At 44.0% G+C, this 27,052-nt stretch overlaps 1 protein-coding gene and 1 long non-coding RNA gene across 7 annotated transcripts in view; one reads left to right on the top strand and one right to left on the bottom strand.

Annotated features, from left to right (window-relative positions):
* The window catches only part of bcar3 (BCAR3 adaptor protein, NSP family member), a 201,241-nt gene that overhangs the window by 156,932 nt on the left and 17,257 nt on the right, over positions 1-27,052 (top strand). For 4 of the 6 annotated variants that reach the window (XM_073062707.1, XM_073062704.1, XM_073062705.1 and 1 more), the window contains 2 exons: positions 21,439-21,567; positions 23,790-24,235. In XM_073062707.1, the coding sequence (XP_072918808.1) occupies positions 21,439-21,567; positions 23,790-24,235 (575 nt within the window). Of the gene's footprint in view, positions 1-3,388; positions 3,596-3,659; positions 4,047-21,438; positions 21,568-23,789; positions 24,236-27,052 lie in introns of those variants that run through there. The other 2 variants (XM_073062708.1, XM_073062706.1) reach the window with 2 other exon arrangements.
* On the bottom strand, positions 1,973-6,084 carry LOC140736786 (uncharacterized). Its single transcript, XR_012101007.1, has 2 exons — positions 5,490-6,084; positions 1,973-2,455 (listed from the first exon to the last, which is right to left on the bottom strand). It is a non-coding gene; the product is annotated as an uncharacterized lncRNA (long non-coding RNA).

Here is a 27,052-nt window from a genome sequence, read left to right as displayed (position 1 = left end):
ACCATCCCTTTTTCCATTATCCACAAATGTAATCCAGCCTCGAATTTGAAAAGGGTTTCCATTTCAACCACTAAATCTCAAGTGAATTTCACAGCTTCACAATTCCCAGTATGACAACATTTTTCCTGGCCATTTTTTCTCTGGTCCTTATTCTTGACACTTAAAATATCAGAAAGGTTCAGATTTTCCATAATTTAATTAAATTTTAGGTGATTGGAGAAATGTATAGAGGGATGTCGGGCGTAAATTTATTTCACAGGGAGTTGCTAGCACTTTGCCAGGGGTGGTGGTAGAGCCAGATACATTAGGAATACTTAAGAAACTCTTAGATAGGCACATGGATGATGGAAGAAATGGAGGGCTATGTAGGGGGGAAGAGTTAGATTGATCTTAGAAGGCACAATACTGTAACTTCTACACACAGAGTTACTTCAGAGAGTTCCTACAATATTGAAGGCTCATTGATTAGCCTTGCACTGCTGAGCCGAGGATGGACACAGTAATCAAAAATCAATGCTTCACAATTAAATGCCACTTGAAATTAAAATACAAAGCAAAGTAACCAGCATCTGAAAAGGTCAGAACAACATCATGGGCTGAGGGCCAAAATGTACCATTTTCCCTTTATCATATTAACCGTTTTAATACATCGCCAATCAAAACAATAGACAATAGGCGCAGAAGTAGACCATTCGGCCCCTCGAGCCTGCACCGCCATTTTGAGATCATGGCTGATCAACTACTATCAATACCCGGTTCCTGTCTTGTCCCCATATCCCTTGATTCCCCTATCCATAAGATACCTATCTAGCTCCTTCTTGAAAGCATCCAGAGAATTGGCCTCCACTACCTTCCGAGGCAGTGCATTCCAGACCCCCACAACTCTCTGGGAGAAGAAGTTCTTCCTTAACTCTGTCCTAAATGACCTACCCCTTATTCTCAAACCATGCCCTCTGGTACTGGACTCTCCCGGCATCTGGAACATATTTCCTGCCTCTATCTTGTCCAATCCCTTAATAATCTCATATGTTTCAATCAGATCCCCTCTCAATCTCCTTAATTCCAGCGTGTACAAGCCCAGTCTCTCTAACCTCTCTGCATAAGACAGTCCAGACATCCCAGGAATTAACCTCATGAATCTACGCTGCACTTCCTCTACAGCCAGGATGTCCTTCCTTAACCCTGGAGACCAAAACTGTACACAATACTCCAGGTGTGGTCTCACCAGGGCTCTGTACAAATGCAAGAGGATTTCTTTGCTCTTGTACTCAATTCCCTTTGTAATAAAGGCCAACATTCCATTAGCCTTCTTCACTGCCTGCTGCACTTGCTCATTCACCTTCAGTGACTGATGAACAAGGACTCCGAGATCTCTTTGTATTTCTCCCTTATCTAACTCTACACCGTTCAGATAATAATCTGCCTTCCTGTTCTTACTCCCAAAGTGGATAACCTCACACTTATTCACATTAAACGTCATCTGCCAAGTATCTGCCCACTCACCCAGCCTATCCAAGTCACCCTGAATTCTCCTAACATCCTCATCACATGTCACACTGCTACCCAGCTTAGTATCATCAGCAAATTTGCTGATGTTATTTTCAATGCCTTCATCCAAGTCTTTGACATAAATTGTAAACAGCTGTGGTCCCAATACCGAGCTCTGTGGCACCCCACTAGTCACCACCTGCCATTCCGAGAAACACCCATTCACCGCTACCCTTTGCTTTCTATCTGCCAACCAGTTTTCTATCCATGTCAATGTCTTCCCCCTGATGCCCTGAGCTTTGATTTTACCCACCAATCTTCTATGTGGGACCTTATCAAATGCCTTCTGAAAATCGAGGTACACTACATCCACTGGATCTCCCCCATCTAATTTCCTGGTTACATCCTCGAAAAACTCCAACAGATTAGTCAAGCATGATTTACCATATTCTATGAATATACAGTATACCTGAACAATTATCAGTAAAGTCATGCAATTTTATTTTCAAAATTTACAAAATTTTGACACAAATTTACACAAAAAGACACAAATTTACAAAAGGAACATTAAGGATTTCTTAAACACAAGAGATACTGCAAGTGCTGGAAATCTTGAGCAACACATATAAAACGCTGGAGGAACTCAACAAGTCAGGCAGCGATTTGGAGGCCAACGATTCGGGCTGAGACCCTTCATTGTGATTCTTTGTTGTATTTACGAGTGTTGATATTGTTCACAAAACCCATTCACCCCTGAGAATGGTGAACAGCAAGAACGTGATGGATGCCGTTTGACAGAGTGGCACCTCCTCAGCTCTGCACCAGAATATCGTTGGCATTAAGTGCCCGTACAGGATCATTTCACATCCTGCTTAGCTGTGCTCCTGGGATAAGGAGACCAGTGAAAGCTGATAGAGGATAAAAACACAAGAAGTTCTCAGAGTAACACGGGGCTTCCAGTTGTTACCTAGGTAGAGAAAAAAAATCATAAAACCATATAATTATTTGTCCCATTAAGTCTGCTCTGCCATTCCATCATGGCTGACTTATTGTCCCTCTCAACCCCATTCTTCTGCCTTCTCTCCGTAATCTTTGACACCCTGACTAATCAGGAACCTATCACCCTCCACCCTAAATATGTAAAACGACTTGGGCTCCGCAGATCTTTGTGGCAATGAATTCCACAAATTCACCACCCTATAGCGAAATAAATTCCTCCTCATCTCTGTTCTGAAGGAGGGTCCTTGTATTCAGAGACAGTACCCTCTGATCCTAGATTTCCCCCACTATATTAAACATTCTCTCCATGTCCACTCTGTCCAGGCCTTTCAATATTCAATAGGTATCACTGAGATCCTTCCTCATTCTTGTAAACTTCAAGGTGTACAGGCCCAGAGCCATCAAACACTCCTCAAATGTTAACACTTTCATCCCCATGATCATTCTGGCCACCCCCTCCAAATCCAGCACGTTTTTCTTTGATATAACACACAAGTGGTGTGCTGTCGGACCAAATGCCTTATAAAGCCTCAGCTCACTCCGACGACTTTAGTTGAGAATGTGAGATGTCGGTACGTGTTTCAGTGTTGCCTGGACGGATGATGAGTCGTTTCTATCCCGAACAGTGCTCCGGGTCAGTCTGTGGTGAGGGTCTGGGCTTTGGGATGAGGTCACTGGCACCACGATCCATTCCTAATACCGAATGGGCACACGCTGACATTTCCCTGCCTGCGAGTTTGATCTTTCTGAACCCTGCCGTTCTCTGCGAGTGCTGTGTGTTAATGATTAGTTAGAAGGGAAAATTTGAAACATGCAAGGCTGCGGTACACCTCGGTAGTAATTATTTTCTTCAGTTAGAGTAGCTTTTTTTTTGGTAGTTAGTTCCCAGGACCGGGAGTTTGCACTTTCAATATTAAAGGACCTTTCAAATGCGTGCAATTGGCAATTAGCCAGGAGTTGTTTCATTAATGATGGGGAAGGCGTATTCTGTATAATTTGGATGAGTGAATCCAGTAATTAATTTTCAATGTTACAACGGGAGTGTCTGTTACTATAGTGCAGACTTTTTGACGGCAGAGAATAGAAATTCATCGCAATGGTATTCCAGGTAAGGCCGCGACTAACTGGCACGGTGAGTGAGGGGAGAGGATGCCGAGTAACCGTCATTAACAATCTCTCTGCTGAAGTCTGCGCCCAGACGGAGTAGAGTATTTGGTACCGGAATCACATGAGAAGCCCTGCTGTCCATACATGGGCTGCCGAGGGGAGCTGTCAGAAGGAGCCTCACAGTCTTATTCGTCAGAAAGCACTCCAAGCTGACGAGCGGATAAGAAAGACTCCCAGACACATCGAGCTGGGGGTCTCGGTAATGGGCTTCTCGCTAGCTGTCAGATACTGTGTAGAGTTTTAGTCCCGTTTGCCAGCAGTCTTCTCTGCTGCTTAAAAAAAAAGTTAACGGATTGTCAACGTCTTCAAACATGACTGAAAGATGCAGCATTTTAAGAACACTTTCGGCAGCCCTGTGTTGTTTCTACCGAAGCTCCTACATTGGATTCAAGGTACGGACTTGGAATTTCTTAACGGGGAGCGGGACAAGAGAAATTAACGTGGTTTTATTAGTTCTGAGATTGTAGGGTCCCAGACATCAACGGCCGTGAATCTGGAAGAGCGGCGTCTGGTGAATAGGGGCTGTTTATATCAGGCCGTGTTTTAAGGAGGTTTTGACTTCCAGTCAACCTCTGTGTCACCTGCAGCTGGGAGGACCGCGTCTCTGTTTCTAAGCGGCCGCGTGTGATTCTTTGGTCATTCAGTCTGAGCCATTAACTTCTTGTTTCTGCACGCCTGGAGTTTCCTTTATCCGCGCGACATCGGGCAACTTGCGCTGCTAGGTTTGGCATGCAGTGTTAATACTTAAAATAACTCGGAGAGGTTGTCATGGGAACTTTCCACTTAGTTTGGAGCCAGCTCCTCTCTCGAGTGAGCGTTGCGGTATTCTTAGCGTGGGATGGGGTCCGGGTCCAACAAGCACTAGCTGAGGGAATGGTCCAAAATAACCCATCGCACCGCAACTGAACTGTGCGCTTTAAAAATAAAACTCTCTATTTGTTTAAAAATAAAGACTGGACCATTTTAGTCACAAGCTGAAAGGCGTGGGTGTAGGAGTTCCGCGGAAAACAGTGATTCACGGGGAGTGGGATGGGAACGGGACTGGAACTCGAGGTCAGCTTCTTTGAGGGAACAATCAAAAGTTGTTAAGGAGGCCCAACGGCTTTGGGATGCGGTTTTACCCATCATACCGACACAAGCTGCTGGTCATTTGGGCTACTTGTCTGTACCAAACGTTATAAAAAGAAAATTATAAAGCGAGTAACTAATCTCCCCTTGCCTGGGGTAATTACCAACACTTCCAAAGTGCTTTTAGGAATCTGAATACGAATACCACAAAACGGAAAATTTGACCCCCCCCCCAAAAAAAAATTCCGGACAGTCCAGAATTTGGCACTGGCGGAGATGGTAGTTTTGTGCAGGGTTGCCAGCGAGAGATGGGAAACCACTGTCCGCCGCGCCAGACGAAGGTCAGCAGGTCTCGGTGATTACGAGATGGCAGAAGTGACCGGCAGGAAGGAAGAGAGCTGGAGGGGGCTGTGTGTGAATTCAGTGGAGCTCCCGGTCTGTGCGCTGTCCAGAGCCGGAGAAGCACAGGCCAGCCTCGGAACAAAGGCATTTCGAGCCCAGGGTGGGCGGTGGCTGCAGAGAGAGAGAGAGGGGGCGAGGTCCCAGTGTGAAATGATGTGGCCAGTGGTTTCGGGTTACGCAGTGGGAGTCTGAGAACGGAAGCCGGATCCTTTCATCGACCCTGCCATCGCTGGGGAGGGAGACGGGGCAGAGCGCCTTTGTCACCGTTTCCCTGAAGAATTCCCTCACAATGCAAAAGTTAGAGTGGACGTGTCACACAAATGGCGTGGGCTCTACACTGAAGTTGTACATCAGGCCGGCCTTACCTTGTTTCCTAGCCAACCTCTGCACACTGAGCATCACACGCAATGCCGGAGGATCTCAGCAAGTGAGGCAATATCTACAGGGAGGATCAAACAGTTGACGGAGACCCTTCATCGGGACTGGAAAGCAAGTGGGCAGAAGTCAGAAACCTCTGTACTCATCTCTTGTGTCTTCATCCACCTTTCCCTCCCATTCCTATCAACAATTTTATGTGCCAATAAGATCCACATTCTCGCCCTGTTATGAATCTATAAGCTTTCATTCACTACATACACTTCTGAAAAGACGATCTCTCTATTCCATCCCATCAAACCTACTCATAATCTTAAAAACCTTCCTCCCTAGAATATTATTTTATTTATTTAGAGATACAACGATGAACTGACCCTTCCAGCCCACCGAGCTCCCCACCCCACACCACCAATTTAACCCCTAGCTTAATGACCAAATAACCTACTAATCAATACATCTTTGGACTGCGGGAAGAACGTATAAACTTCCTTTCAGAAGGCACCGGAATTAAACTACAAACCCCACCGCCCCGAGCAATGGTATTGTTACACTAACCGCTATGTTACTGTGGCACCCCAAATTACAGCACGGTACAGGCACTTCTGCCTATAATGTTATGCCTCCTCTGAGAATTAATTGCCTCCTGAAGCACGTGGAGATGTTTACAGCGTTCCAGACCAACCCTGACGGGATTGCTTGCCATTGGAGATAAATGAGTAACCTTGATTGGTTGTTCCATTTCCCAGTTTGTGCTATCCAAAACTTCAGTTGGTTTGACAGGTTTCACTCCAATGCTCAGCATTAGTACAGCACCTCAAGTTCAAGTTCAAATTTATTGTCTTCTGACTACACAACCCAACGAAACAATGTGCCCCTGGACCACAGTGCTCCCACAAAACATAAATTTTCAGCAGCGGCAATCAGCGATTTAAAGCGTGAGAAGACGTAGCACACTCATGTTTGATGATTGAGTACATAAGGCAGTTTGGGCGTTTTGAGCAGTGGCCAGTTGTGGATCCGAAGCTTTGAGAAGACATAGTTCACTCAGATTCACCAAATGAGTGTGTAAGGCATTGATTCACAGCAGTTCAGTGTTTTGAGCAGCAGCCAATCAGCGATCTTTGAAATCTGAGAAGGGGAAACTAAATTCCAATGTGTCGGTATTTCAATGGAATAAAGGAAATTACAATGGCATGAGAGGGGAACTGGCCAAAGTTGACTGGAAAGGGACACTAGTAGAACAGCAATGGCTGGAGTTTCTGTGAAAAATGAGGGAAGTGCAAGACAGATATATTCCGAATAAGAAGAAATTTTTGAATGGAAGAAGGACACTACCATGGCTGACAAGTGAAGTCAGAGCCAAAGTAAAAGCAAAAGAGAGGGCATACAAGGAAGCCAAAGCTAGTGGGAAGATAGAGGATTGGGAAGCTTTTAAAAACTTGCAGAAGGAAACTAAGAAGGTCATTAGAAAGGAAAAGATGAATTACGAAAGGAAGCCGGTGACTAATATCAAAGAAGATACTAAAAGCATTTTTAAGTATATAAAGGGTAAAAGAGAGTTGAGGGTAGATATAGGACCAATAGAAAATTACACTGGAGGTATTGTAATGAGAGATGCAGAGATGGCAGAAGAACTGAATACGTATTTTGCATCAGTTTTTACAGTGGAAGACATCTGCAGTATACTGGACATTCAAGAGTGTCAGGGAAGTGAAATTTGTGCAGTGGAAATTATGATGGAGAGGTGCTCAGGAAGCTTAATGGTCTGAAGGTGGATAAATCTCCTGGACCTGATGGAATGCACCCTTGTGTTCTGAAGGAAGTAGCTGGAGAGACTGCGGAGGCATTAACAATGATCTTTTAAGAATCAATGGATTCTGGCATTGTACCGGATGATTGGAAAATTGCAAATGTTATTCCTCTATTTAAGAAGGGTGGGAAGCAGTAGAAAGGAAACAATAGACAAGTTAGCTTGACATCAGTGGTTGGAAAGTTGTTGGAATCGATTGTTAGGGATGAGATTTTGGAATACCTGGAGGCCAAAGCCAGCATGGTTTCCTGAAAGAAAAATCCTGCCTGACTAACCTACTGCAAATTTTTGAGGAAATTACATGCAGGGTAGACAAAGGAGATGCAGTAGATGTGGTGTACTAGGATTTTCAGAAGGCCTTTGACAAGGTGCCACACATGAGGCTGCTTAACAATATGAAAGCCTATGGAATTACAGGGAAGTTACTGGCATGGGTGGAGCATTGGCTGATCGGCAGAAAACAGAGAGTGGGAATAAAGGGATCGTATTCTGGATGGCTGCCAGTTACCAGTGGAGTTCCACAAGGGCCGGTGTTGGGAGTGCTGTTTTTTACAATGTATGTCAATAATTTGAACTATGGGATTAATGGATTTGTGGCTAAATTTTCCAATGTCCAAAGATAGGTGGCGGAGCGGGTAGTGTTGAGGAAATAGAGAGCCTGCAGAGAGACTTAGATAGAGGGGAATGGGCAAAGAAGTGGCAAATGAAATACAATGTTGGAAAGTGTACGGTCATGCACTTTGGCAGAAGAAATAAACGGGCAGACTATTACGTAGATGGGGAGAGAATTCAAAATGCAGAGATGCAAAGGGACTTGGGAGTCCTTGTGCAGGATACCCTAAAGGTTAACCTCCAGGTTGAGTCAGTGGTGAAGAAGGTGAATGCAATGTTAGTATTAATTTCTAGAGGTATAGAATATAAGAGCAAGGATGTGATGTTGAGCCTCCATAAGGGACTCGTGAGACCACAGTTAGAGTATTGTGTGCAGTTTTGGACTCTCCTTATTTTAGAAAGGATATACTGACATTGGAGAAGGTTCAGAGAAGATTCACAAGAATGATTCCAGGAATGAAAGGGTTACCGTATGAAGAACGTCTGGCAAATCTTGGTCTGTATTCCATGGAGTTCAGGAGAACAAAGGGGGATTCATAGAGACATTCTGAATGTTAGAAGGCCTGAACAGGTTAGATATGGTAAAGTTATTTCCCATGGTAGGGGAGTCTGGGTTAAGAAGACATGACTTCAGGATTGAAGGACAGAGATGTGAAGAAATTACTTTAGTCAGAGGGTGGTAAATCTGTGGAATTTGTTACCACGAGTGGCTGTGGAGGCCAAGTCACTGGGTGCATTTAAGGCAGATAGAAAGGTTCTTGATTTGCCAAGGCATCAAAGGGTATGGGGAGAAGGCAGGGGAGTGGAGGTAACTGGAAAAATTGGATCAGCCCATGATTGAATGGCAGAGCAGACTCGATGGGCTGAATGGCCTACTTCTGCTCCTATATCTTATGGTTTTATGATCTGAAGCATGAGAAGGCGTAGCTCACTCATGTTGAGTACATAAGACATCAACACGTGGCAGATTGGTGTTTTGAGCAGCAGCCAATCAGTGGTCATGATTGATCGGCAAGAACAATTTAAAATAAGGAAGAGCGGCCATCGCTGGAGTGGAAATTTTGAGGCTTCGGTTAGAGAGAGTGGAAACTGTAGGTAGATTTTTTCCCTAGTTTTTTATTGTTTTGCTTCTTTATGTTTGCACAGTTGGAACAGCAGGGATGCCAGGCAGGATAGTTGAATGCTCCTCTGCAGGGTACGGGAAGGCAGAGAGACTTTCAATATCCCTGAAGACAACACGTGTAAGCAGTGCTTCCAGCTGCAGCTTCTAACACTCTGCATTAAGGAGTTGGAGCTGGAAGTGGATGAACTCTGAATGATTTGGAAGGTTGAAGGGGTGAGAGATAGGGCATATAGAGAGGTAGTTACACCCAATGTGCAGGACACAGGAAACCTGGTAACAATCAGGAAGGGGAAAGGGGTTAAGGAGCCAGTGCAGAGTATCCCTGTGGCCATCCCTCTCAACGACAGATTACTTTGGATATTGCTGGGGGAGTGACCTAGCAAAGGGAAGTCCCAGCGACTGGATCTCTGGTACTGAGTCTGGCTCTGTGACTAAGAGGGAGGGGGGAAGAAGAGGTGAGCTGTGGTGATGGAGGATTCGTTAATTAGGAGAACGGACAGGAGGTTCTGTAGGTGAGAACGAAATTCCCAGATAGTATGTTTGCCTCCCAGGTGCCAGGGTCTGGGATATCTCGGATTCAAGTCCTCAGCATTCTTAAGTGGGAGGGTGAGCAGCCAGAGGCTGTGGTCCATGTAGGCACCAATGACATGGGTAGGGAGAGTGACGAGGTTCTGCAAAATGAGTTCAGAGAGTTAGATGCTAAGTTAAAGGGCAGGATCTCCAGGGTTGTGATCCCAGGATTGCTACCCATGTCATGTGCTAGAAAGGCCAGGAAAAGGAGGGACGGCGTCAGATTTTTGGATCATTGAGCTGCCTTGATCTGTATAGAAGAAACAGTTAGCACCCTAAACTGGAGAGGGATGGATATCCCAGTGAGAAGGTTTGCTAATGCTGCACGGTGGGGTTTAAATGCCAGAAAGCCAGAACAGTTAGCGGAGAGGTTGTGGAGGCAGATGTGCTTATGGCTTCAGCCAAATTCAAGAATCAAAAGGTTGAGCAGGGTGATTGACAAGTTCATGGCTGAGGTAGAAGGAGATGAGTTATACAGCTCTCGTTAATGCACATGCAGTTGAGTGATTATTTAGAATGTTTGAAGTTAATAACTCATCAGTTAATAATACATCAGGGGTGAAGTTTGTGGCCTAAGGTAGAAGGAGATGAATTATTAACTTCAAACTTTCTGCCTAATCACTCAAAGAGTTGAACTGCACGTGCATGTGACAAGAGCTGTATAACTCATCTCCTTTTACCTTAGGCCACAAACATCAATCGCCCCTGCTGTGGACACTTTCTGGAGGTCCAAGATCTTTATGCTCCACGACCACTGGACTAAGTGTGTAAATGTAGGAGGGGACTATGTTGAAAAATAAATGTGCTAGGTTTTCTAAAATTGACTCCTTCTACCTTGGGCCACAAATTTATCAATCACCGCTCGTTTTTCAATGTAAGAAGTATTGTAGGAAAGGCAGATGAGTTCAGATGGATCAACACATGTAATTATGATATTGTAGCCATTAGTGAGACTTGTTTGCAGGAGGGGCAGGATTGGCGGCTCAATATTCTGGGGTTTTGCTGTTTTAGGCACAACATAGCTGGAGGAATTAAAGGGAGAGGGGTGGCTTAACTAGTCAGGGAAAATGTGACGGTACTCAGTCAGGACAAACTGGAGAACTCGTCTAGTTTATGGATGGAACTGAGAAATAGGAAAGGTATGATCACATTAATGGAGCTATATTACAGACCAGGGTTAGGGTTTGGGTTAGGGTTAGGGTCTGCAGGGTTTAGAGGAACAAACTTGAGAGATCGCAGACTGGTGCAAGAATTATAAGTTTGTTATAGTAGGTGATTTTAATTTTCCACATTTTGACTGGGACTCCCATACAGTAAAAGGGCTGGATGGGATAGAGTTTGTCAAATGTGTTCAGGAAAGTTTCCCAACAAGAGCATGTGCAATACTTGATCCCCTATTAGAGAACGAGACAGGGCAGGTATCAGAAGTTTGTGTAAGGGAACACTTTGTGTCTACTGATCATAATGCCATTCGTTTCAAAGTAAATAAGGAAAAAGACGATTCTGTTCCACAGGTTAAGATTCTAATTTGGGGATCAGAAAGGATCTGGCAAGTGTGAATTTAGACTGGCTGTTTTCTGGCAAAGGTGTACTTGGTAAATGGGAGGCCTTCAAAAATGAAATTTTGTGAGTACAAAGCTTGTATGTGTCTGTCAGAATAAAAGGTAAAGATAACAGTTTTAGGGAACTGTGGCTTTCAAGAGATAAGGTGCATAGCAGGTATAGGCAGGTAGAAACAAATGAGGTGAACATCAGAAATAGGTGCTTGTGGAGTTTAAGAAATGCAAGAGAACACTTAGGTAAGAAATAAGGAGGGCTAATAGAAGGCATGAGGTTGCTTTGGCAGCCAAGGTGAAGGAGAACTATAAGGGATTCTTCAGACATGTTTAGGGCAAAGGATTGCAAGGAACGCAATTGGTCCTCTGAAAGATCAGAGTGGTAATCTATGCATGGAGCCAAAAGAGATGTGGGAGATCTTGAATGGATTTTTTGCATCTGTAGTTACTTGGGAGGCAGACACAGAGTCTATAGAAGCAAGGCAAAGCAGCAGTGAGATCATAGACCCTATTCAAACTGCAGAGGAGATGGTGTTTGCTGTCTTGAGGGAAATTGGGGTGGATAAATCCCCAAGGCTTGACAACGTGTTCCCTCACATCTTATGGAAGGCAAGTGCAGAAATTGCAGGGCCAAAGGGCCTGTTTCTGTGCTGTATTTTTCTAGGACTCTGACACACAGCTCATAAAACTAAATAGTACCTTTCAGTGCAATGAAACCTGTTTCAAGGTTAAACTCCGTTTGACACTGTGCCACACAGGGAGATGTTCAGGTTAGTGATCAGAAACTTGGGCAAAGAGTTCAGATTTTAAGGAAAGTCATGAGCGAGGAAATGGGCATGGAGAAGTAGAGAGAGAGAATGACAGAATCCAGGACGGTTGACGGTCAGCCCACCAGTGTGAAGTAATTAACAGCAGTGTGGTGGTACAGGGGCAATACCGGTGAATTAGTAATGCTAAAGATTGGCCTAGCAATCTGAAGGCACAGGTTCAAATCTCACCACAGCAGCTGGGGAACTTAAAGGAGGCACTACGAACGTTAGCCCAATGCTATTACAGCTTCGGGCATCAGCATTTGGAGTTAAATTCTGGCATCCACTGTGAAAATGTTTGTATGATCTTCCCATGTGTAGATTTCCTTGGGGTGCTCTGGTTTGCTCCCACATTCCAAAAGCGTACCAGTTAGTAGTTAACTTTGTCATTGTAAATTGTCCTGTGATTAGGCTAGGGTTAAGTATAGGTAGGTGCCGGGTGGTGCAACTCATTGTGCCGGAAGTGCCTGTTCTAAGTAAGTACGTTTGACCATGAGATAAACACAAGAGCTTACAATTGAAGAAACAGTAGTTCTCTGAGGGTTGATCACTGGAGGAGATTACAGAGATGGGGACGAGCAAATACACATGGAGGGATTTGAAAACATGGATAATAATTTTAAGATCAAGCCTATGTAGTTCAGTAAGCATAATGCCAGATTAAAGCGTTGAGGCCCAAGAGCAGAAAACAAACTGGTGTTCAGCCCCAGCCAAGATCTCCCACCCGAGCCCATCTCATCTGCCTGCATTTCACCCATCTCCATCTTTTCTCTCTACTACAATCGGGCAGAAGGTGCAAGAGTCTTGGGTCCCACACCATCAGGTTCAGGAATAGCTGTTACCCCACAGTCCACAGCTCCTGGACCAGCGTGGATGACTTCACTCGCTTCAGCTCCAAACTGACTCCTCAGCCCACAGATCCACTCTCGGGGACTCGCTAGCTCGTGCTCGAGAATTACTTGTTTATCTTTTTATTATTTGCACCAGTTGTCCTCTTTTGTTGGATGTTTGTTGGTCTTTGCTGTGTGTGGCTTTCATAGAATCTATTGTACCTCTTTATTTTCCTGTGGGTGCCCGCAGAAAACAGATCTCAAGGTTCTATATGGTATACTCACTTTGATAATAAATGTACTTTTAATTTTGATAATATGAAATGCACTTTATGCTGTAGGCAAAAGGGTGTTGTTAAGTTCTGAATAATCATCTAATTAAACAGATGGCTGGCTTGGATCAGTATGGCTGACTGCTGTTCCTCACAGTCTGTGTTTCTCTTGAACTCTGTGGCTTAAACCTAAGTTATAAATCTTAGACCTAGTAAAATGTTTTGTATTTGATGAAAGCCAGTTACAAAGGTACTCATTTTAAACCGATGGAGGCTTCACCTAGTGTAATGTAGACTCCTTCTGTTATTTCAAAATTATTAATAGCAGCCATGATAAAAATCAATACAGTAGTTCAAATAAAGCGATTTTAGCGAAGTGGCACAGGTGGTGTTGATTTTAAGAACAATTTTAATTCCAAATAAGAAAATAATTCAAATTAACTCCAGATGTGGCATAGAAATTAATTGTAGACAAATTGCTCCAGTTAGAATTTTCTCATGAGGTGGCTGACCTTGGTAAATGTAATTTGTGCCAATCCCACTCTCTTGCCAATTATGATAACAAGCATTATCCTGGTTTCGTGCTCAAAACCACAAGCATCTACTGGTGGACAGAGTGAGACAAGGAGTCAGTTTGAGTTCAAGCTTAATTGTCATTCAACAGTACATGAATACCCATGAATACAGTCAAATGAAACAGAAGTACTCCTGGACCAAGGTATAAAGCACAGTACTAACAGTCACATACTAAAGTACACAGTACTAAAGCTCAGGGGCACATATACCTCATATAATTACAATGGCAGGAAAACGTACAGTCACATAAAAAAGAGACTCTGTATAGCCCAAGCCCATGAGTGTCACGTCCTGTAGATTGGTGGTGCATGGGATGTTGTCGGCAAGAACAAGACCACAGCAGTCCGATCATTACGCACTAGTGCAACTGCAGATGAACACAGTCCTGCTTGATTTTCACCGAGCGAGCACTGGAGGGCAGCACAGACTGGAGGGTCAGCCTCCAACCCGGCATAGACAATCGCCATGCAGCTGTAGTGGGCAACCCTGTGTCACGAGGGGATGGTTCGCACAACATCCTAGGCCATGCAGCCCCCCATCTGATGAACCAATGACCCAGACTTGCAGTACTCGACATTACCAATGTGCAACGGGGTCTTGCGATGAGAAGAAAAATGTTCAAGACAATCATTTGCACCGTTCGTTGGATCGTGCAACTCGTCCAACGCCTTCCTGTGGCAGGTGGCAGCATGGTACGCAGTAGGTCCAGCTCCAAGCTCCACTGCTATCGAGCAACTCGCCAGCGGGTTAGACCTGCAGTACTGATGGTCTTTATATCCCGCAGTGTCCAGCGATCGTAAAAAAGGACGTAAAGGATGAGCAATTACACCTTTGTTTGGACCCAGAGCGGTGTGACCGAGCCCATTGCTATCTTCATCTACCCTGTTCCTGGCCACCAGGAGCACTGAAACTTTGTTTACCAACAGTCGCTCTTTCGTTCTCTCAGAGTGGCTCCTTTCCCTCCTCAGACTACCTCTTTGCCCAACACTTTGGTCATTTTACGCTTGGAAGGGAAGTTTGACAGACATCTAAAGGATTTTTGAGATTCTGAAAGTGTTTGATGAATTAAACAAGGGGAAAATATTTCAAGCAACACGCACAAAATGCTGGTGGAATGCAGCAGGCCAGGCAGCATCTATAGGAAGAAGCACTGTCGACGTTTCAGGCCGAGACCCTCCGTCAGGACTAACTGAAAGAAAAGATAGTAAGAGATTGGAAAGTGAGAGAGGGAGGGGAAGATCCAAAATGATAGGAGAAGACAGGAGGGGGTGGGGTGAAGCTAAGAGCTGGAAAGGTGATTGGCAAAAGGGATACAGAGCTGGAGAAGGGAAAGGATCATGGGACGGGAGGCCTAGGGAGAAAGAAAGGGGGAGGGGAGCATCAGAGAGAGACAGAGACTAGGCAAGGAGTGATTGGGAGAGGGACAGAGAGAGAAAAAGGAGAGAGAAAAGAAAAAAGGGGGGAATAAATAAATAAATAAATAAATAAATAGGGGGCGGGGGGGCATTTACGGAAGTTAGAGAAATCAATGTTCATGCCATCAGGTTGGAGGCTACCCAGATGGAATATAAGGTGTTGTTCCTCCAACCTGAGTGTGGCTTCATCTTGACAGTAGAGGAGGCCATGGATAGACATATCAGAATGGGAATGGGACGTGGAATTAAAATGTGTGGCCACTAGGAGATCCAACTTTGGTTGGAAGAAAAACAGAATAAGTTATAATAAACAAAAGGGGAACTTAGGTGAAATAATGGATCTTGGAACTCTTCTGTTCCAGGGAGTAACTAAAATAGAAAGCACTGATGTATATAGGAGAGGTTAGACAAACACACAGGTTGTAAATGATTGTTGTCACGTGAACAAAGTCAACAGAGAGAAGTACTAGTGGATATGAATCAGTTTCTTTATTTGACAAAATGAGATAGAGCGGGCATCTTGACCCAACACTACACAACATTATATATGCTGAAGCTCAAAGAAAACTCCAGGACAATTCCACATTTACAATGCTTCCTTTGAACTACACACCACCCTCACACCTCCCTCTTTGCAGCCGCAGTACAAACACCTAAATAACAAACTTAAATCAGCATTGTCTGGTCTTCTAATTAACAGTGGTTCATGGGTCTTAGGGACCCATCGTTCAGAACTGCATTTTAATCCACAGTTCATTTTTGAATCTGAAGACCAGTGGCTGAAGTCAGTACGTGCTAATAAACAAAAACACTCTAACAATGATGTGCCAGCATTGTGTACTGTTAATTACTGTATATCCACTTACTGGCCACTTTATTAGGTACAGGAGTGTATATGGAGGAAGTGGTTGAGCCAGATAAAATGGTATCATTTAGGAAGCACTTGGATTGGTACTTGTAGAGAGGGGGCTTAGAGGGATATATGCCAAATGCAGGATATTGGGCAGATGCTGTGGTCAGCAAAGACTGGTTGGGCCAAAGTAAGCTAGTGACACAATCAGACAAATCCCTTCTGCAGTTCTATCAATTCTCTGCATATTCATGTACCTATCTGAGGGCCTCTCAAATGATGCTATGACTAACCTTGTGCTGTGTCGCATACACTTGATTCTAGGCAGCAATATTTTGAGAAGAGCGGAGGCTGTTTACTCTTGAAATATAACTTAATTACATTGGAGAAGGAGGAGAGAGTGAGTCAACAGCTGACATCAACATTCCATTTCTAGTGTCAGTTGCTTAACCGGGAATCGAGGCGAAGCTGTGCCTGTATATTAGTAAACTACTGTATTTTTAAAATACTGGTAATGTCTTCACTTTGATCATAGCTCATAGGAGCAGGATGAGGCCATTCAGTCCATCGCATCTGCTGCATCCTTCCATCATGGCTGATTTATTATCCCCTCAACCCCATTCTCCTGCCTTCTCCCTGTAACCTTTGACACCCTTACTAATCAAGGACCTATCAACTCCGCTTTAAATATACCCAATGACTTGGTCTCCGTAGCAGCCTGTGGAAATGAATTTCACAGATTCATCTCCCTCAGCTGTTCCAAATCCCTGTTCCAAATGAACGATCCTTTGTGGTACTCAAGATGGTGCCAATGTCCCTTGCACTGGTGCAGGGTGTTTGGATGAAGGCACTCTCTCAGCTTTTGTGAGGAAATTTCTGTAGAGTGTAAGGACATCTTCATTAAAATTAGTTTATTACTGTATTGTCACATGTACCAAATACAGTGAAAAAATTGTCTTGCACACTGTTCATACTGATCAGGTCATTACAGATCAAGCTAGAAACAGACACAATAGTCTAGCTTTAGACATGTGAGATTGGAGGGATATGGACCACATACAGGCAGACTGGATTTGTTTAATTTCGCATCATGATAAAAGACCATAAGGCCATAAGACATAGGAGCGGAATTAGGCCATTCCATCATGGTTGATTCCGGATCCCACTCTAACCCACACACCTGCCTTCTCGTCATATCTTTCGATGCCCTGACCGATTAGGAAACAATCAACTTCCACCTTAAATATATGCATGGAAGTGGCCCCCACTGCAGTCTGTGACAGAGCATTCCACAGATTTACTACTCTCTGGCTAAAAAAAATCCCTCCTTATCTCTGTTCTAAAGGGTCGCCCTCAATTTTGAGGCTGTGCCCTCTAGTTCTGGATACCCCCACCATAGGAAACATCCTCCCCACATCCACCCTACCTAGTCCTTTCAAGATTTGGTAGGTTTCAACGAGATCCCCTTGCATTCTCCTAAATTCTGGTAAGTACAGGCCCAAAGCTGCCAAACATTCCTCATATGTTAACCCCTTCATTCCTGGAATCACCCTTGTAAATCTCCTCTGGACTCTCTCCTATGACAGAACATCCTTTCTGAGATATGGGGCCCAAATCTGTTGACAATACTCCAAGTGTGGCTTAACTAGTGTGTTTTAAAGGCTCAGCATTATCTCCTTGCTTTTATATTCTATTCCCCTTGAAATAAATGACAACATTGCGTTTACCCTCTGTACCACAACCTGTGAATTAACCTTCTGGGAGTCCTGCATGGGGACTCCCAAGTCCCTTTGCACCTCTGGTGTTTGAATTTTCTCCCCATTTAGATAATACTCCACACTATTATTCCTTTTACCAAAATGCATTATCATACATTTCCCAACACTGTATTCCATCTGCCACTTTTTTGCTCATTCTTTCAATTTGTCTAAGTCCTATTGCAATCGCATTGCTTCCTCACCACTACCTACCCCTCCACCTATCTTCGTATCATCCACAAGCTTTGCCACAAAGCCATCAATTCCATTATCTAAATCATTGACGAACAATGTGAAAAGTAGGAGTCCCAATACTGGCCCCACTAGTCACTGGCAGCCAACCAGAAAAGGCCGCTTTTATTCCCACTCACTGCCTTCTGCCTGTCAGCCATTCCACTATCCATGCCAGTATCTTTCCTGTAATGCCATAGGATTTTATCTTGTTAAGCAGCTTCTTGTATGGCATCTTATCAAATGCCTTCTGAAAATCCAAGTAAATGACATCCACTGCCTCTTCTTTGTCCACCCTGCTTTTTACTTCCCTGAAAAACTCTTAACAGAATTGTCAGGCGAGATTTCCTTTTACAGAAACCATTATTTTGTCATTGGTCTCCAAGTACCTTGAAACCTCATCCTTAATAATGGACTCCAACAATTTCCCAACCACTGAGGTTAGGCTAACTGGCCTATAATTTCCTTTCTTTTGCCTCCTTTCCTTCCTAAAGAGTGGAGTGACATTTGCAATCCTCCAGTCCTCCGGGACCATGCCAGAATCAAGTAATTCTTGAAAGATCACGACCAATGAATCTGTTATCTCTTCAGCAACCTCTTTCAAGACTCTAGTTTGAAGTCCATCTGGTCCGGGTGACTTATCCACCTCAAGACCTTTGAATTTGCCGAGCACTTTTCCGTTGGTAATCGCAATGGCACAAACATCACGTACATTAGCTTAAAGAGGATACACCTTCCCTGCCTTGTGTAGTTTTCTGGGGTCTGCTTTGTATCTGGGTGTGTGGGAGGATTGGTAGTCTGGGTTAAGTTAACAGGGAATGTGTGGCCTTAGTTAATTTATATATGATATAGTTAAAATTATATAGTGCTACACATTCCCTGTTTATTTAACAGGTGCCAAGTTAGCATAGCAGTTAGCAAGATGGTATTGCAGCTCGGGGCGTTCCGGATTTCAGAGTTCAATTCTGACGTCTCGTGTAAGGAGTCGCTGTACACCCTCCCCGGGGAGTGCAATGGTCATCTCCAGTTTCCTCCCACAGTCCAAAGACATACCAGTAAGTAGGTTAATTGGTCATTGTACATTGTCCTGTGATTAGGCTGGTGTTAAATAGGTGGGCAGTGAGGCTCATTGGGCCGGATCCAATCTCTGTCTCTAAATGTAATTAAATAAAGTAAATAAAATTAAATAAGTAATGCAAAGAAAGAGCAAAAATAGTGAGGTAACGTTCATGGGTCCATTGACCATTCAGAAATCTGATGACAGAGGGGAAGAAGCTGTTCTTGAGCTGTGGAGTGTATCTCTTCAAGGCCCTGTACCACCTCTTTGATAGTAGCAATTACAAGAGGGCATCTCTTGGGTGATGAGGGTCCTCAATGATGGATACTGGCCTTTTGAAGATGTCCTCAAATGGAGTTCAACCCAGATAAGTGTGAAGTGGTTCATTTTGGTAGGTCAAATATGATGGCAGAATATATATTAATGGTAAGACTCTTGGCAGCGTGGAGGATCAAAGGGATCTTGGGGTCCCGAGTCCATAGGACACTCAAAGCAGCTGCGCAGGTTGACTCTGTGGTTAAGAAGGCATACGGTGTATTGGCCTTCATCAATTGTGGAATTGAATTTAGGAGCCGAGAGGTAATTTTGCAGCTATATAGGACCCTGGTCAGACCCCACTTGGAGTACTGTGCTCAGTTCTGGTCGCCTCACTACAGGAAGGATGTGGAAACCATAGAAAGGGTGCAGAGGGATTTACAAGGATGTTGCCTGGATTGGAGCGCATGCCTTATGAGAATAGGTTGAGTGAACTCGGCCTTTTCTTCTTGGAGCGATGGAGGATGAGAGGTGACCTGATAGAGGTGTACAAGATGATGAGAGGCATTAATCGTGTGGATAGTCAGAGACTTTTTCCCAGGGCTGAAATGGCTACCACAAGAGGACACAGGTTTAAGGTGCTGGAGAGTAGGTACAGAGGAGATGTCAGGGGTAAGTTTTTTACTCAGAGTGGTGAGTGCGTGGAATGGGCTGCCGGTAACGGTGGTGGAGGCGGATACGATAGGGTCTTTTAAAAGACTTTTAGATAGGTACATGGAGCTTAGAAAAATAGAGGGCTATAGGTAAGGCTAGTAATTTCTAAGGTAGGGAAATGTTCGGCACAACCTTGTGGGCCGAAGGGCTTGTATTGTGCTGTAGGTTTTCTATGTTTCTATGTAAATGTGGGGAGGCTAGTGCCCGTGGCAGAGCTGGCTGAGTTTACAACCTTTAGCTGCCTTTTCCGAAGCCCTGTTTTCAGTAAATCTAGGTGTCTGACTTTGCTAGTTCAGTAAACTTAACCTCAGAGCCACTGCGCACTGCGGTAAAGTGAGCAAACCTACGGCCATGACAAAGATGTATCGATGCCTTACAGCTGTTGCCATTTTTACAGAAAAGACACTGACAATATTGCAACATTAAATCAGGAAAAAACATTGTCATAATACTGAAAGTCTTACTGCTAAGAAACGTTTATCAGAAGGCACAGATACGATGACACAGGACAATCAATACATTAGAAACATTCTGTTATTGGTAGAAACAGTTAGATGAGAGCGATTTTTAAACCAAACACTGACATTGAGCCAAGCACTAAGATTAGCTGAACTAATAAATAAAAGTAAATGAATTATCAGCTGGTTGTTGGTAATGGAGAGGAAGTTGGATCAGGAATGATAATCGACTCATCAAGCTTGATATTAGACTGGACCACGTGAGCGCAGGCAAGCAGAATTAGAGGCACATACACCAACCTCCACAGAGTCTAATTATAGATAGATTTGTACACACACACACACACATATCTATTTTTTTATATATATAAAATGAATATACACTCACATGTACACATAGATATATTTACAGAACGTAATGAAAATGTGACTTTCCGCTCCCCATTGTCTTGCTCCTGAGTTTAAGTGTGGGCTGAATGAAAACTACTGCAGTCAATCATCCTGCGAGGTAAAATGATGAGGTTAAATATAATTATCTATTTTGTTAAATCTCCAAGCAACTAACTCCTGGGCAAATACACTGCCTGCAGCCCCAAAGAGGTGTGAACAGATCTCATATTAGCATCCAAAGTATACAGCGAAGGAAATTAATTTTTTGTTTGGAGTCTATTATAATTGAGTCATCGGTGGGCAAATAAAAGCACCGGCAACAGGGCAGGAACAGATGCCATCTTGTAAGAGAACAGGGAAGCGAGATGGTTAGTTACTGCTCAGTAGTATTGGCTCATTTAAAATCGGAGGACTTTCAACTGCTAAACGTTAACAGAACGACCCAGTGCAGTCTCCTGCAGCTACGATTAGAGATGGGAAAAGATGGGTATAGGGTTAGCTGGAACAGTGGGTTCATAAGTTTTGTTTTCATAAGCCATCCTGACTAGACGAGGAAGCTGATTGACGTGTGGGACTGCTCGCAGCCGGTAGTGGATCGAGAAACAATCAGACGGGTCCTAACCAACTCGTTCATGTTCTGTCTTTCTTTTCTAGTTCTCAAAAGAGAGGTACATAATGGATTCAACGCCCGAGAAGCTGCGGAAAGAGCTGGAGGAGGAGCTGAAGTTGAACAGTGAAGACCTACGAAGTCACGCCTGGTACCATGGTCGCATTCCCAGGAAGGTGGGTCTCCTTTTCAGCTGCAGTGAGATGTGACTCTTTTCATTTTAGTGCTTTGGAATTGGTTTATTACTGCTGGGAAGTCTACGGTCATGCACTTTGGTAGAAAGAGACTATTTTCAAAACAGGGAGCAAATAGAGGTGCAAAGGGACCTGCGAGTCCTTGTGCAAGGTTCCCTGAAGGTTCACCTGCAGGTTGAGTCGGTAGTAAAAGAGGCAAATGCAGTGTTAGTGTTTACCGTGGAATTCTTTGCTACGGATGGCTGTGGAGGACAAGGCTTTGGGTATATTTCAACCACACGGTTACACTAGACCTTCCGGTAAGCAGCAAGGTAGAGTCGTGACTAGTGCAACGCAGCAGCACCAGCTGTAAGACTGGGGTTCGATTCCTGCATGGGGCTTGATCACACAGGTTTCCCCTTCATCTTCCAGTTTCCTCCCACTTTCCAAAGACACATAGTTAGTGTTGTGGGCATGCTATGTCGGCGCCCGATGCGTGGTGTCACTGACTGGCTGCTCAGCACAATCCTCACTGATTTGGTTTGGTGCAAAACGACAAATTCATCTTATGTTTTATGATGTATACGCTTGATAAATAAAACTACTCGTTATCTTACCATTAATCTTGTCTTTCAACCTTACCACAATCTCAACGAGTCCCCCCAGGTTGTACCACAAGCCTACACACTCAGGGCAATATATAGCTGCCAACTAACCCTTGGGGATGTGGAGGAAGCCAGCGCACCTAAAGGAAACTTGGAGAGTTACAGAGAGACGGTGCAGACTCCACACTGAAAGCTGGCCTCAAGGTCGGGACTGAGCCCAGGTCTGGCACTGCCTCTGACTGTATGACATCAGAGCAGCTCTCGAGATTGACCCCACACCACGTTTGACCCAGGGCCTCTCACCCGTCAACTCAGTCTTCACTCAGGATAGTACATCTCTGGCACTCCCACAGTAGCCTCTGCTGGGTTAACTAGAGGTTTCAGAATGGATAAGTATTTATTCAGTAAGTTTATCAAAGAACAACAAGCATGGAGCCAAGGTGCATAAATAGATCTGTGAACCACAATGTGGAGTATATTTGGGACTAAATTGCTTCCCCTGTGCCCAATGGTCCATTTGACTTTGTTTCCTGCTGTAGATGGAAACACAAGATTAGTAACCAGACTCTTGAGGACCTGGACCAAAAACTGTGGGAGGAACTCAGTGGGTTGAGCTGCATCTGTAGGGAAGAAGGAACAGTCGATGTTTTGGATCAGACCCTGCCCTGGGGCTTGGCTCCGCCATCTGAGATCCCCCTGCATATTGTTTGCTGCTCCGGATTCCAGTTGTACTCCTGTAAACCTGGATACGCTGGGAGCAGCTCTGATGAGAGAGGATGTGACTTTGAGCAGTGATACCATGAACAGATAAGTGACTGTCCTGAACCAGGCTCAGAAACAGTTGTTACCCTTCAACTATCAGGCTCCTGAACCAACATGGTAACTTCACTCACTACAACTCTGAACTGACTCCACAACCTGGGGACTCACTTTCAAGTCTGTACAACTCATGTTCTCAGTGTTATTTGCTTACTGTTATTTTTATTGTATTTGCACAGTTTGTCTTATTTTGCACGTTGGTTGTTTATCAGCCTCTGTACGTAGGTTTACAGTTCTGTGCAAAAGTCTTAGGCACGTGTATATATAGCTAGGTTGCCTAAGGCTTTTGCACAGAACTAGATTTATCACCATAGAGCAGAGATGTTGGGAATGGAGAGGGTGGAGCACTGTGGGAGGGGTGTGGGACAAGTGGCAGAGAAGGACTAACGGGCGGGGGATGGAGTGGGTGCAGACACACCCAGCCCTGAGACAACTGGCAAGGTCAATTGATTCCAAACAATTGGCTTATTGATCATTACAGAATGTTTCTCTGGTGTTTTCCCTTTTCCCAACCATGATTCCCCTCTCCCTGCCTCCTTCCCACTCTCAGTCCACAACAGAGACCCATATCAGAATCAGGTTTATCATCACTCACGTGTGCCATGAAATTGTAATGTTTTTTGTGGCAACAGTACAGTGCAATAATAAAATTACTACAGTACTGTGTAGCAGTCTTAGGCACCTTAGCTCTATATATGTGCGTAAGACTTCGCTCAGTACTGTACACATACTTTGATAATAAATTTACTTTGAACTTTCAACTTGAACTTCTTAAGTAATGTTTAGTATTTGTGTTTTCAGGTGGCAGAGACTCTGATTCAGAGAGATGGAGACTTCCTCATCCGTGACTGCCTTTCTAACCCCGGAAACCATGTCTTGACCTGCCAGTGGAAGAACGTCCCTCATCATTTCATGATCAACAGGGTGCTCGTCCGTCTGAATGAAGGCTACTCCCGCTTGCAGTACCAGCTTGAGCGAGAGAGCTTTGACAGCATCCCCGCCTTGGTCAGGTGCTACGTGGGGAACCGCAAGCCGATCTTCGAGCAGGTGGGGGCCATCATTTTCCAGCCGGTAAATCGGACGCTCCCACTGAGGTGTGTAGAGGAAAAATACAGCATGGCTCCTGTGGTCAAGGAACAGTTCACCCAAATGCCGAGTGGGAAGTCGGACGCGGCGAAGAGGCTGAGCCTGAACATGTCGAATGGCTCCGGTCAGGACCACAGTTTGTCACCAGGAAATCTTCTGAGGTGGGTAACCTGAAAGAAACTAACCCTTTCTCTGTTCATGATGAAGTCTCTACTTAAGAAGGTATTCTAGTTAACATTATCAATTTTAAAATCAGGCTGTATTTAATCAAGATATTTGACTGTGGTTGATGTGGGATTGGTTTATTAGTTAGCACATGTATCGAGATATAGTGGAAAAAAACAACCATACAGAGCATTTCGAAAGCATAAATATTTTGAGGTAGTACAAGGGAAGTGCAGGAACAGCGTATAGTGTCACAGTTACAGAAAAAATGCAGTGCAGACAGACAAATGGGGTACAAAGTCCGTGCCTGGTAAATTGTGAAGACAAGTGTATGTTGAAACAGAGAAAAAGAAATATAATCTAAGGTAGTGTTAAGGTTTGTTAGGTTGTTTCGAGAACCTGTTAGCAGAGGGGAAGAAGCTGTTATGGAACCTTGAGGTGTGGCTGTTGAGGCTCCTATGGTCACTCCCTGGAGGAGAGGCCCTGGCCCAGCTGTGAGAGGGCTTTGTCCCTCATGATGGATGCTGTCTCCCTGAGACCTCTCCAATTGCAGGATAGAGGGGCGCATTTCAAAACAGAGATGCGGAGAAATTTCTTTAGCCAAAGGTGAGTGAATTGGTGGAATTTGTTGCCACATGCAGCTGTGGAGGCCAGGTCGTTGGGTGTATTTAAGGCAGAGATTGATAGGCTCTTGATTGGACATGGCATCAAGGAAGAAGGCCGGGAACTGGGGTTGAGGAGGAGATAGAAAAAAGGATTAGCCATGATTGAATGGTGGAGCCAACTCGATGGATCAGATGGCCTAATTCTGCTCCTATGTCTTATGGTCTTATGGAGTCAAAGGTCTGCTCAACAGTGTTAAAACAGTGGGATTGAAGCTGTCCCCGAGCCTGGTGATGTGTGCTTTTGTATCGTCTGCCCAGTAGAAGGAGGAAGAAGAGCAAGTGTCTGGGGTAGATGCCGTCTTTGATTGCATTGGCTGCTTTGGTTCTTCAAAGTGCAAGCTGTAACCTTCAGCATCTGCATTGCAGGGTTTTGAACAAGGTGGCAATGTATGGATACACTGATTTTCATCGTCATAGATTGCAGCATGGTTCCCATTGGTTAGAACAAAACATACTTACCCCCACTATTTAGGAAAGGAGGGAGAGAGAAAACAGGGAACTGTGGTCAGGCTAATACAATTAGAAGGGGTAATGCTGACATCTGTTATTAAAGTGGCATGGTAGCATAGTGGTTAGCGTTAAGCTTTACAGCCTAGGTGACCCAGGTTCAATTCCCACTGCTGTCGGTAAGGAGTCAGTATGTTCTCCCCGTGGTTGTGTGTGTTTATTCTGGGTGCTCTGGTTTCCTCCTACATTCCAAAGACATACAACGGGTTTGAAGATTAATTGGCTATATGAGTATAACTGGGCAGTTGCAAGCTCATTGAACTGAAAGGCCCTGATACTGTGCTGTTTCTCTAAATTAAAAAAAAATAATATTGGGGATTGTACAGGCAACATGAAAGAGATTTTTTTTGTGATTGTATGAAGCAAATTGGACAATGTCAAATGTCGGACTTTCAGACAGTTTTCTGTAGGGTATAACATAAGATTCATAAATAAAATTAAAACATGGGAAATTAGGAGTAATATACTGACTGTTTTGTAAATTGGTTAATGGACAGGCTAGGATGAAATGAGTCACTTTCTGCTTGGAGGTATAACTGCTGGGCTGCTGCAGGGATAGTTCCTGCGGCTGGGGTGCTCACGATCCATATCAAAGGTTTGTAAGCAATGTAACACACTAGAGTTTGTTGATGATACAGAACTCAGTGGCAGTGCGCACAGCGATGGCAGGGAGGGAGAAGGGGGGATATAGATAGGTTAAGTGAATGGACAAGGATGTGGTAGAAGGAATATAATGTGAAGAAACTTGAGGTCGGAGTACAGAAGTGAAAATGCAGAGTATTCCTTCAAAGTGTTTGCAGAAGGAAAGGTTTTCTGTTTAAAATGATCCTCTTGGAGAAGAATTTGAGTACAAATTTAAAGAGGACATGCTGAAACAACTAGAGTCCTGGAGAGATTGTACATAGAAGTTTGAGAGTAGACTTTGTTTCCCTTCTTAAGATAGGGTATAACTGCAATAGATTTTTCAACAAAGATTCCTCGGACTGACTGCTGGGGTGGTAGATTTGTTGTATGAAGAGAAATTTTGCAGACTGGTCCTATTGATATGTCATTTAGCTGTGGTGAGGGGGTCGCAGTCTCAACATGAGAAGTTTCTTCATCCAAAAGATGGTGAACCTTCAGAATTCTCTACGCAGGAGGTGCTGTCTCTGAGTATATGCAAGAGAGAGATTGATAGGTTTTAGATATTAAGGTCATGGGTTCATGCAGGAACAATGGTGAGGTAAAAGATCAAAGACAAAGTTGAGTTTATCCTCATATGCACAATGATCTCATTGAATGGTGAAGGACACTTAGGGATGAAAATCCTATTCTTGCTTCAGTTTCTAATGCAAATCAGATGAATTTATGTTTATGTGGCATTGGAGAGGTAGCTTGTCTTTTAGTTATCTCCCTGAATTATTTACCTTGACCCATTAAATAGAAACAGATCAGGTTTATTATCACTGACATATGTTGTGAAATTTGTTGTTCTGCAGCAGCAGCACAGTGCAATACATAAAATATACTACAGATATACCATAGTAGGGTCTTTTAAGATCTTTTAGATAGGTACATGGAGCTTAGTAAAATAGAGGGCTATAGGTAAGCCTAGTAATTTCTAAGATAGGGACATGTTCGGCACAACTTTGTGGGCTGAAG

This window comes from Hemitrygon akajei, chromosome 12 (assembly GCF_048418815.1).
Source record: "Hemitrygon akajei chromosome 12, sHemAka1.3, whole genome shotgun sequence".
Taxonomy (NCBI): Eukaryota; Metazoa; Chordata; class Chondrichthyes; order Myliobatiformes; family Dasyatidae; genus Hemitrygon; species Hemitrygon akajei.
Note: the sequence above shows the minus strand (reverse complement) of the source record. Positions and strands in the feature narration are given on the sequence as shown.